At 34.3% G+C, this 12,107-nt stretch overlaps 1 protein-coding gene across 6 annotated transcripts in view; it reads left to right on the top strand.

Moving 5' to 3' along the window:
• The window catches only part of LRBA (LPS responsive beige-like anchor protein), a 786,161-nt gene that overhangs the window by 157,023 nt on the left and 617,031 nt on the right, over positions 1-12,107 (top strand). For all 6 annotated transcript variants that reach the window (XM_055276087.2, XM_063638262.1, XM_055276088.2 and 3 more), the window contains exons 23-24: positions 8,895-9,956; positions 10,936-11,114. In XM_055276087.2, the coding sequence (XP_055132062.1) occupies positions 8,895-9,956; positions 10,936-11,114 (1,241 nt within the window). The remainder of the gene's footprint in view (positions 1-8,894; positions 9,957-10,935; positions 11,115-12,107) is intronic.

Genomic DNA, 12,107 nt, shown 5'->3' with positions numbered 1-12,107 from the left:
AGCCTCCCAAGTAGCTGGGATTACAGGTGTGAGCCACTGTGCCTGGCAGAAAATATCTTTTTACAACTGTACAATGTGTTTGTGTTTTAAGCTAAATTTGATTTCAAAAGAGTCACAAAGTTTTAAAAATTAAAATGTTTATAAAGTTAAAATGTTACAGTAAGCTAAGGTTAATCTCTTATTGAAAAAAGAAAAGTAGTTTTTAAAAATAAATTTAGTGTGGCCTATATTTACAGTGTTTATAAAGTCTTCTGTAGTGTACTAGACCTACACATTTACTCACCACTTACTCACTGATTGACCCAGAGCAACTTCTAGTTTTATAAGCTCCATTCATGATAAATGCCTTATGTAGGTACCATTTAAAATCTTTTATATTGGATTTTTACTATACCTTTTCTATGTTTATATTTGTTTAGATACACATTTCTAAACCTTACATACACACATATAAGGGCTGGGAATGGTGGCCCACACCTCTAATCCCAGCACTTTGGGAGGCCAAGTCTGAAAGATGGCTTGAGGCCAGGAATTTGAGACCAGCCTGGACAACAAAGTGAGTCTCAATCTACACACACACACACACACACACACCATTAGCTGGGATGGTGGCATGCACCTGTATTTCTCGCTACTCAGGAGGCTGAGGTGGGAGGATCACTTGAGCCCAGGAGTTTGAAGTAACGTAACAGTGAACTATGATCGTGCCACTGGACTCCAGCCTGGGTCACAGAGCGAGACTCAGTCTTTTTTAAAACAAAATTAAAACATTAAAAAAATAGATACACAAATACATATATTGTGTTACAGTTGTCTGCAGTCTTTTGTACAGTAATAAGCTATACAGGTTCGTAGCTTAGGAGCAATAAGCTCTACCATAGAGCCTAGGTATATAGCAGGTGATACAATCTAGGTTTGCGTAAGTACACTCTATGGTGTTCACATGATGAAATTGCTTAATGATGCATTTCTCGGAATATATCTTCATGATTAAGTGATGCATGACTATAGTTTTGTTTAGTTTATATGTTTCTTTTTTTTTTTTTTTTTTTGAGATGGGGTCTCGCTCTGTCGCCCTGGGTGGAGTGCTGTAGCACGATCTCGGCTCACTGCAAGCTCTGCCTCCTGGGTTCACACCATTCTCGTGCCTCAGCCTCCCAAGTAGCTGGGACTACAGGCGCCCGCCACCACACCCGGCTAATTTTTTGTATTTTTAGTAGAGACGAGGTTTCACCTTGTTAGCCAGGGTGGTCTCGATCTCCTGACCTCGTGATCCGCCCGCCTCAGCCTCCCAAAGTGCTGAGATTACAGGTGTGAGCCACTGTGCCCGGCCTATATGTTTCTTTAGTCCAGTGATTTATGGCTTTAAACAGATCTTAAAATTTTTCTGAAGAAAATAGTTGCTTTAAGGAGAGGCCTCTAGTGCCTACTTTTGAACAAGAACCACACTGACTCAAGTTTTAGTATTCATTTATAAGATAGGATAATGCTAAGTTAATCATGGAGTCTTTTTATCTGAGTAAAACTAGACCTATCACTTTTTGCTGTCAAAGTATACTTTTAAAAATACATTCTAAAACATTACTTATGAAAGGGAAAACAAAAGTTTAAAGTTGTAAGTTGGTTCTTATATTTGTTCACCTTTTATTTTAGTGTTTCATACATGTCTTTTAATTTTATTTCTTTGTGTGGATTTTCTTCATTTTTAAAAGGCTTTTCTGTTTCATGAGGCTTATACAAAGTAATTTATTTGAATGCTGTTAAGTTTTTTGAAATTTTAAATCTTTATAGCTATTTTTAAAATAAGACAGAAACTTATACCCTAAGGCTCTTCAAGTCATTATTTAATAAAGCTTAGAATAGAGCTGTAGTGATTCAGTAAGTAGGTGAACAATTTTTAGCAGCTATTAAAAATTCCACTGGAATTATTGGAACAAAATTTTCTTTTCTCTAAAAATATTAATTCTGATGATTTTATAACACTTTTATACATACAGTGTTAAAGTGATGCTTTTTCCTTTTTGCAGTCATTTTGAATCTCAATATCACAAATTTATAACATGGTTCTTGATAAAGAACTGATGTGTAAAGAACTAATGTTGCAGAATTGCATAGCTTTTGCAGAGTTACATCAGGATACATTCTGCTGCTATAAAAAGCCAAAGAAACTCAATTGCAATTTTATTGTCCAGTTTGATAGATTTCCTGCCACCTTTGTAGCAGGGCAGCTGTTTGTCACTATATGCCTCTCCTCCAGCAGCTGAACTGGGTTTTATAAGCAGTAATAGGCTCTTCTAGTATAACTGCACTATGTTGGTTACTTTGATCTCAGGGTTTTAAAGTGTGCACCTAGTAACGTTTGTGATTTCATTGTCTTACTTGTTGTCTAGGTTTTCATTTTTTTTGTTTGTTTGTTTTTGGCTTCAAACTGAACATTTTTCTGTGCTTAAGTAATACTTTTTTCACTTGGTATGATAAAATGCTTTTACTCATTAATTAAAGTTTAAATTAAGGCATTTAAACTATTCTGAATTATGAGAATTTTCTAAACACATTCTTTTCTAAACAAATAAAACTAACACCTTAGATACTGTATTTTGTCTAGACTCATATTGCCGTAAGGTAGAATGGGTTTATGACTTAAAATGAATAAAGATTAGTCATGCTGGAGTTAAAAGTATAACATGAATTGGATTTCCTCCTAAATAGTGAATTTGAGGATAAAGTCCTTAATTATCTTGGATTATTTGAAATATCTGAAGATTTTACTTGCTGTTTACTGAGGAAATATCTGAAGTATAAATTTCAGTTACTGTACATAAGAAAAAACTACTATTTAGATTGGGTAAAAGCATGTGGAAATAAGATTTTTTTAAAAGAATTTTCTAATTGGTTTATTAAAATTATTTTTAAAATCATGTGAACTGGCATATACAAAAATGTATATGTGTTTATGGTGGCTGTATGATAAGATTAAAAGTGAATTGTTTGAAGAAATTTCAAAAGTTACAGAATTGGCCGGACATGGTGGCTCATGCCTCCCAGCACTTTGGGAGGCTGAGGCAGGTGGATCACTTGAGGCCAGAGTTTGAGACCAGCCTGGTCAACGTGGTGAAACCCTGTATCTACTAAAAATACAAAAATTAGCCAGAAGTGGTGGTGCATGCCTGTGGTCCCAGCTACTGGGGGGCGGAGGCATGCAAATCACTTGAATACGGGATGCTGAAGCTGCAGTGAGCTGAGATTGTGCCACTGCACTCCAGCCTGGGTGATGGAGGGAGATATCTCACAAAAATTACAAAAATAAAAAAGTTACAAAATGTCTGCATTTCATGGATTATCAGCACTTTACACCTTACTTAATTGCTAAATAATTCTTTAAAAATACCTGATTTCTGTGTGTTTGTGTGTGTGTTTTTACCAAGTTTAAATGGTACTTAAAAAAAAAAAAAAGAAAAAGAGAGACAGACAGAGTGTTGCTGTGCTTCCCAGGCTAGAGTGGGGTGGTTCTTTACAGGTGCCATTATATATAGCACACTACAGCCTCATACTCCTTGGCTCAAGTGATCCTCTCCCTTCCGCCTCTCCAGTAGCTGGGACTGCAGGTATGCACCTTTGTTCCTGGCTAAAAGTATTCTTAGCTTTAACATTTTGAAACCAAATAGCAATTATTATTTAAAAAAATTTAAAATAATAAGTTTTCATTACAGGAAATCTTGAACCCAGTAGAAATGCATACACACAGAAAACAAAAATTACCCATTATCCAAACACCTATGTATAACCTATTAACATTTTGGTGTGAGACCTTTTAGTCTTCTCTTCTGTACATGAATCTATACATACATATAATTATTTGCTAACAAAATGTGATCATATTTTTACTATTTTAGAGTATTATTTAATGATATGCCTCTTACATGAATTTTAATGCCTGCATATTATATGACATTATGGAGAAGTAAAGAGCATAAGATTCAGCTTTGATATAACATTTGAATGTTATCAGACCACTTAAAATTCTAGGAAGGAGTGACTGTGTAAATGATTGAAGTTTTCTTTTTATATTCTGGCATTCTCCAAAATTGTGTTTAGAAAAATTGATGGAAGAGAGATTTAAAAAATTTATTGATTTATATTATAATCATACTTTATCTGTTCCTTATCATTGAGCAATGATGAGCCTGGTTCAATACTGTAACCCTTATTTTGTAGGATAAATTCCTATAAGTGGAATTTCCAGAGGAAGGAGTCTGTACATGTTTTAAAAAGTTTTAGTAGATATTGCTAAATTGCCCTCTAAAAATTTATACCAGTTTATACTCTAGATTTGCATGAAAGCATCTGTTTAGACTGTTTTTAAGAAGTTAAAATTGATCAAAATGACTTTGTTTTAAAAATGAAAAGATTAGAAGTTATTTGCTGCAATATTCTTTTGTCAGTGTTCTTCCTATCTTTATAAATGGGGATTGTACTACCAACCTTTAGAATTGCTCTTAATTATGTCAGTAATGCTTGATTTTACCATTATATCTGTTACCTATACCATTGTTGTACATCAGAGTCTCTATAAAAGATCTCATGAATGTGGTGGCAATCATTTTGACTTACGCTAATTGATAATACATATGGGAAGATCCACCTGTTTTTAAAGATATATCTTATTTATCAAAGGTTGGTAACTTAATCAGAAGTTAACATCATATTTAGCTGGTATTTTCATATGAAAACAGACACTGAAAAAGATGCATTTGCTTAAAAACAAAGTCAGCTGCTAAACATTGCCTAACAGTTTAAAAAGTCTAAATTTTACAGGTTATACAGTTTTAATATATAGATTAAAAAGATAATATTAACATCTGGATGTATTGTGTTTATCTTTTATCTACCAATTAGTAAATTTGAGTGCCAATTAAGTTGAAAGTAATGGCAAAAGAAATGTTATAGTCATTAGCTCACAAGTATCTTTAACTAGTAGTTTATAGAAGTGCTTTCCAACATTACAAACAGCTATAGATTAGCTGTCAAATGATTGTGAAGATTAATGACTAGTCTTTTAGCTGGGTAATTTAGAACAATATCTGGCAATTAATTGGAAATTATCAGTTTTAAAGTCACAAATATCTTAAGGAAAACAGCATCCAAAAAGATAATACTGATAATTGTTCAATTGCAATTTAGCTTTTAGACCGTTGGATAAATTAAATTAAGGGCAAATTTAAAAACCAAATGACTTTAGAATTTTAAAAGCATTTCAGATTGTGAAGGTAAATGCTTTTCTATCTGTGGTTTTATACTATATTAATCAAGTATGAAGCGAGAATAAATACCTTTTCAGATATTTGAGATCTCAAAACATTTATATACATCCTTTCTTAAGAAGGCACTGCAGGATATTGGACAAAAGGAGAGAATAATACAAAGAGAAAGAAACGAAATACAAGAAACAAGAGACAACATAGAAGAGAGATGAAGGGGACCTCCAGGACTGTAGAAAGGGAGATCCCAATTGCAGCTAACATCATATTTAGCTGGTATTTTCATATGAAAACAGACACTGAAAAAGTAGGCAGATGACAGTCCATCTGGACTGGAGCAGTTTCACTCAGGAGAGGTGGACCTGTATTCTTATTAGGAGTACTTAGCTTGCTTGCCTTCATCATGTGCTGATTAAATTCCTGTTTTCCCATCTAATGTGAATCACCTGAAGATTCTCATGTCACTCCACAAAGACATGCTGTGTTTTGACCTACTTCTTAGGGTAGGGGTTCACCATGGTGAGCTTAGAATTGAAAAATATAAAGTATTTCATGCCAATACACTCTACCTGGCACACACCACCTCTGATAGATTCTCCAGTTCTCTTGACCTCTGTATTTCCTGTATTTCCTAATGACTTGCCTATAAGACTTCCCAGAAATGGCTTTACATATTCTCTCAAATAAGCTGAAGCCCTGCTGCAACTCACAGATTCTGCATATCTTGTCTTTTCTTGGGAGCCTCAGGTGTGGCAGTATTGCTCTTTAAAATACAATTGGCTAGTTTTGTGTTAGACTTAGTTTTTTAAACTAAACATAATGGGTATGTTTAGTATATAGATAGTAAAACTATCTTTTAAAATTATCTCCCAAAGCTCTGTCCTCCAGATAAAACTGTTTATAAACAGTGAACAATAGAAATACCAGGATAGTGATTTTTTTCTGATTGTAGTGGAGAAATAGGGAGTACAGTTTGGGCAGGGCACATAGGGAAATTGTGAGGTACTGGTAATGTTTTACTTCTTGACATGGGTGGTAGGTATGTGAGATTAAAAAAAATTGTTTCTTAACCTGTACATATAAATTACATATACTCATGTTTATTGATCCATTGTATAATACAAATTCTAAAAACCTTTAATATAAATAAAATCAAAGCAAATGATTATTGAAAACTAAAGTCATTCTGTAACACAGGCTATTGTAGAAATAAATGGCCTATTTTCAAAATGACCGTGAGGTTGGTAATATGTAACTTGCTTTCTTTTGACAATGATAATTGTTTATTGGTGCAGAAATGCTCTCTCTAAAGTCAGTTTTCCAAAAAGTAGGCTAACTAGTCTTTTTTTTGTTTTTGAGACAGAGTCTCACTCTGTCACCCAGGGTGGAGTGCAGTGGTGCTATTTTGGCTCACTGTGGCCTCTGCCTCCTGGGTTGGGTTCAAGCAATTTTCCTGCCTCAGCTTCCTGAGTAGCTGGGATTACAGGTGTGTGCCACCACGCCCAGCTAATGTTTGTGTTTTTAGTAGAGACAATGTTTCGCCACGTTGACCAGGCTGGTCTCAAACTCCTGACCTCAGGTGATCTGCCCACCTTGGACTCCTAAAGTGCTGGGATTACAGGCATGAGCCACTGTGCCCAGCCACTGATCTTTTAAAAAGGGAAATCAGATTGTCTTCCCTACACTCTTAATTCTCAAATGGCTCTCTCAGAAGAAAATACAGTCTTTAACACAGTCTATAATGTTCTACATCATAATCTAGCTCGTGGCCACATCTTTGACCTCATTTTCTTTAGTTCTCAGTTTATTGCTTTATTGTTATTCATCATACATACCAAGCTTATTTCAGCTCCAAGGCCTGTGCATTTGTTCTTCTCTCCCTGAAACTCTTTTCTTTTTACATGGCTTGCTCTCTCTTTTATTCTTGCCTTTGTTCAAAGAGAACAGAGAGGCCTACCGCAGTTACACTAGTAAATACACCTTCTCACCTAGACTTTCATCACAGTTCTTCACTGTGTACTTCCCCCTTCCTTCGAAGCTCTTATTACTATTTGACATTATCTTACATATTTGTGTGTTTATTTTCTGACACCTTCTTTAGAATATAAGCTCCATGAAGTCAGGAACAATGTGTTCATCACACAATGCCTGGCCTGTTACCGATGTTCAGTAAATTTTTGTTGAATGAATATGAGGAATTGGTCAATTAAAATACAGAGCCTATGTCAAATAAAATATTGGCATTGTGAATGTAAAAGAAATTGATATTTTGTTAATGTGATTATGTCATTTTACTGTTTAGTGAGGAATACATGCATTTATTGTTGAAATATTATAAAAAGATTTCTAAGTTTTAGAATTAAGAACATAGTTACAATTAGGAAAAATACAAATATTCACAGGAAAGTATTATTCCCTGAGCATTTTTATTTTTAGGTTATCACATGGCATGAATGTTCTGTATATGTCATGAGTAAAGGCGAGTTAATATCGATAGAAGGAAATTTTTGCATTGAGAGTCATTTTTACTTTTGTTTGCTTTTCATCTGTGTGTATACTCTTGTGATTCAATAAGGCCTATTGATTTTTGTGTATAAAAAAATCAGTTTTTCTTCCTTGATTGTCCTACCATCCTCTTATACTATGGCTCAATAAAGATTTATTGAATGAGTGTTCAATTTACTCTATATAATAATGTAGATTACAGAAACAAACACTTTTGGGATTAATAAACTATAATTAGGCTTATACTTTCTGCATGTGTTATAGTTTTTTCTGGCATTTTTGTTGCAAGGGGTGATAGGGGTTACCACTGAAACACCGATGGAAATCACATGATGGCGGCTATAAGATAATTCTTAGATTTTAAAAATTCTAAATCTTGTGACATTAACAAGTACAGCACTCTCTTTAAAAAAATTTTTTACTTTTTCAGTTTTTTTCCATTTGGGTAAAAGGCAAAACATGATATAGGAATGTTCACGGTGCCTAATATATAGTAGTCACTCAGATATAAATGGAATGAATGGATGTATGGATGGATCAATTGAAGCATTCAGACTATTTTCGACCAGTTCAAACTTTGGAAATTATGGTTAACCTTTGGGGGAAGGGCTGGATCTTTTTTCTCCCATTGCTAAAAGAATTTGTATTCATTAGCTTAGTGAGATAATGGTTTTGTAGCTTAATAGATATCTGTAGAGCTACTGTAATGGTGAGCATAATTAATTGATATTTTTAATCTCTCTTGCGGACAAGTCCTGGGGAAATTGGTATTCATAGCAGTTGAAACAAGTGTTATCCAGTGTATAAAGCACTTCCCAATGGTACATACTTAAATTCTGGTACAAGTTATGGTGGCCTTTTCCTATACATGTTTAATAATAGGCTAAATAATTATGTTCTTCTTGTGGTTTCATGCTGTCACTTGTTAATATTACAATTGGCTGTAGTTTTTAATGAATATTTAGATTTCTGTGATTGACTTCATTTATCATTCTACTAAAATAAAATATAGGAAAATTAAGTTTTATTGTATTATATAAACTATGTATTTGAAAATTATTTAATTTTGTATTTTGTATTCTGTGTTCATTTCTCATGCATATTTTAACTGATTGTACATTTTTCACCTAGGTCACTTTTGAAATACACAAAGAAAACCTTGCCAATATGTTTAGGGAACAGCAAGGAAAAGTTGATGAAGAAATAGGGCTGTGTTCTTCAACTTCAGTTCAAGCAGCCTCTGGCATTAGAAGGGATGTTAATGTTTCAGTAGGATCCCAGCAACCAGATACAAAGGATTCTCCTGTCTATCCTCATTTCACCACAAATGGTAATGAAAATTCAAGTATAGAGAAGACAAGTTCACTAGAATCTGCGTCTAATATTGAACTGCAAACTACTAATACATCTTATGAAGAAATGAAAGCTGAGCAAGAAAATCAGGAGTTACCAGATGAAGGCACTTTGGAAGAAACACTGACAAATGAGACAAGGAATGCAGGTGATTTAGAAGTATCTTCTGACATAATAGAAGCTGTGACTGTTTCCTCTAATTCTTTTATAACAACTGGCAAAGATTCAATGACTGTCAGTGAAGTAACTGCTTCTATAAGTTCTCCTTCAGAAGAGGATGCTTCAGAGATGCCAGAATTCTTGGATAAGTCTATAGTAGAGGAAGAGGAAGATGATGATTATGTGGAACTGAAAGTAGAAGGCAGTCCTACTGAGGAAGCTAATCTACCCACAGAGCTCCAAGGTAACAGTTTGTCTCCAGCTGCATCTGAAGCCAATGAAAAACTGGACATGTTTGATAATGATCACAAATTAATACTTCAAGAAGGAAAACCTGTTACTGAAAAGCAAACTGATACTGAAACTCAAGATTCTAAAGATTCTGGAATTCAGACTATGACAGCATCAGGGTCTTCAGCTATGTCACCAGAAACTACTGTTTCCCAAATAGCTGTAGAATCAGACCTTGGTCAGATGCTGGAGGAAGGGAAGAAAGGAACTAACCTCACTAGAGAAACCAGATTAATTAATGATTGTCATGGTAGTGTCTCTGAGGCTTCTTCGTCTGAGCAAAAGATTGCGAAGTTGGATGTTTCCAATGTTGCTACAGATACTGAGAGGCTGGAGTTGAAGGCCAGTCCCAACGTGGAAGCACCTCAACCTCATCGACATGTGCTTGAGGTGATTTTATATATTGTCTTATTCAAGTATTTTTGCACTGAGTTAAAAAAGAGCAAGTGTATGTACTTAAATTTTATTTTATTTTGAATTTGGTTCACATGCTATTCACAACTAAATAAATGCAATGAATGTGAAGATTTTATTTCAGATCGTTAGCACAGTGTTTGGCAGTTAATGTGAGTTCATTAAATGACAGTTTTTGTTACTATTTTTTACCATAGCATCACCAAAAGTTACCACTTTGAAGGATTGGTTTAATTTTAGTTTATTAAACAAATATTGGAAACACTTGTATTTTACCTTTTATTTGACTAACCCAATCTTAGTACGTTAGTTTTCCAACAAATTCTAGGGCTACCTACCTGCCAGTGTATAATTTTAGTTACCAAGCATGTGATTTAAAATTGTATTATGAAGTCTATAAGAGAGAGGAGCCTTTGTGAGATCTAGAGACACAGCCTTCTCCTCTGTCCATATCTCAGAGTGACCCATGAGACAATGCTTGGTAGCATGTTGTCATTTTCCACTTTATTCAATTCTTATCCTCTATCCCACCCTCCTTTTTTTTGTTTTTGTTGGTTGGTTCTTCATTATGTTGTGTCTGTTTTTATTCTTCATTCTAGCCACTTCATAATCCAGATGCCACTTAGATTCTAAATACTGCCTTTCTTTTAGGCTAAGGCTAAAAACTAAGAATTGTTACTTGATTCCTTTATAAAATGCTACATAGTGGTAATACTTAACATGGTTCCAAATTAATTACTTTTAAATTGTGGTAGTTTTGCACTTTTGATAGCTTTGCTTTCATGTACTAAAATATTAATGTTATTACTCATTGATAATTTTTCTCTAATTTGGTTCTTACAGTGTCTTAAAAATGTGTTAGATGAATTGCATAGAAGCTACTAGATTATTTACTTTGCTAAAGCCTCCTGCTGAAGTTGAACCTATTTTATTACTTTTTAAATTTCTGTATTAGATATCAAGGCAACATGAGCAGCCAGGGCAAGGAATAGCACCAGATGCAGTTAACGGACAAAGGAGGGATTCCAGATCTACTATGTTTCGTATTCCTGAGTTCAACTGGTCTCAGATGCATCAACGTTTGCTCACTGATCTATTATTTTCAATAGAAACAGATATACAGATGTGGAGAAGGTTTGTCTATATGTTTATTATGGAAGATGTGTATAAACCTAGTCTTTATTTTCAAAGAAATCCATAGAAACACTTTGTAATTAATTTCAGACATTTGGTTAAAAAGTAGAATAGAAATTATTCTATGGTAGGGTTTTACTGAATTAACTTTTATTCTCCATTATAAGAATGGAATCCTTATCTGGATTACAAAAATGTGAAAAGCAGAGGTTTCTGTTTTAAAAAAATCTGTAGTAGATTTCCTGTAGCAATTTTATGGCATGGAATTCACCAGAAGGTAGGTTTATCAAGTTGGTTTATTACTAGAAGTATTAAAAAATAATTGGTATAGGCTGGGCACAGTTGCTCATGCCTGTAATCCTATCACTTTGGGAGGCCGATGCGGGCAGATCATAAGGTCAGGAGATCGAGACTATCCTGGCTAACACGGTGAAACCCTGTCTGTACTAAAAATATAAAAAAATTAGCTGGGAGTGCTGGCGGGTGTCTGTAGTCCCAGCTACTTGGGAGGTTGAGGCAGGAGAATGGTGTGAACCTGGGAGGTGGAGCTTGCAGTGAGCCGAGATCACACCACTGCACTCCAGCCTGGGCGATAGAGCAAGACTCGGTCTCAAAAAAAAAAAAAAAAAAATTGGTATAACATTATCAATATTTCCAGTGTATTTTTAGCATTAAAAAAATCTGTGTACTTCAAATTATCCTCCATTGTATGATTTATGATTTTAAAGTGACCTAATTTGTTTGTTTTTATTTGTGTAAGATTCTTGTTATGTTTAAAAGCATTTTATAGGCATTACAGAAGAAAATTCATTTTTAATAGCACATTTACCACTATTCATAATTTTTGTCACATGATTTCTTAGTTTTGTTCCCAGTAAGGATAATTTTCTTCAACTTTTTATATCCAGTGTAAAATGAATAGTATTTATGTTTCAGCACTGAAGGAGGGCATGGATAGTAACTACTGATATGGAATGGTCTGTTTCTTCTGAA

The sequence above is a fragment of the Symphalangus syndactylus genome, chromosome 4 (genome assembly GCF_028878055.3).
Source record: "Symphalangus syndactylus isolate Jambi chromosome 4, NHGRI_mSymSyn1-v2.1_pri, whole genome shotgun sequence".
Lineage (NCBI taxonomy): Eukaryota > Metazoa > Chordata > Mammalia > Primates > Hylobatidae > Symphalangus > Symphalangus syndactylus.
Note: the sequence above shows the minus strand (reverse complement) of the source record. Positions and strands in the feature narration are given on the sequence as shown.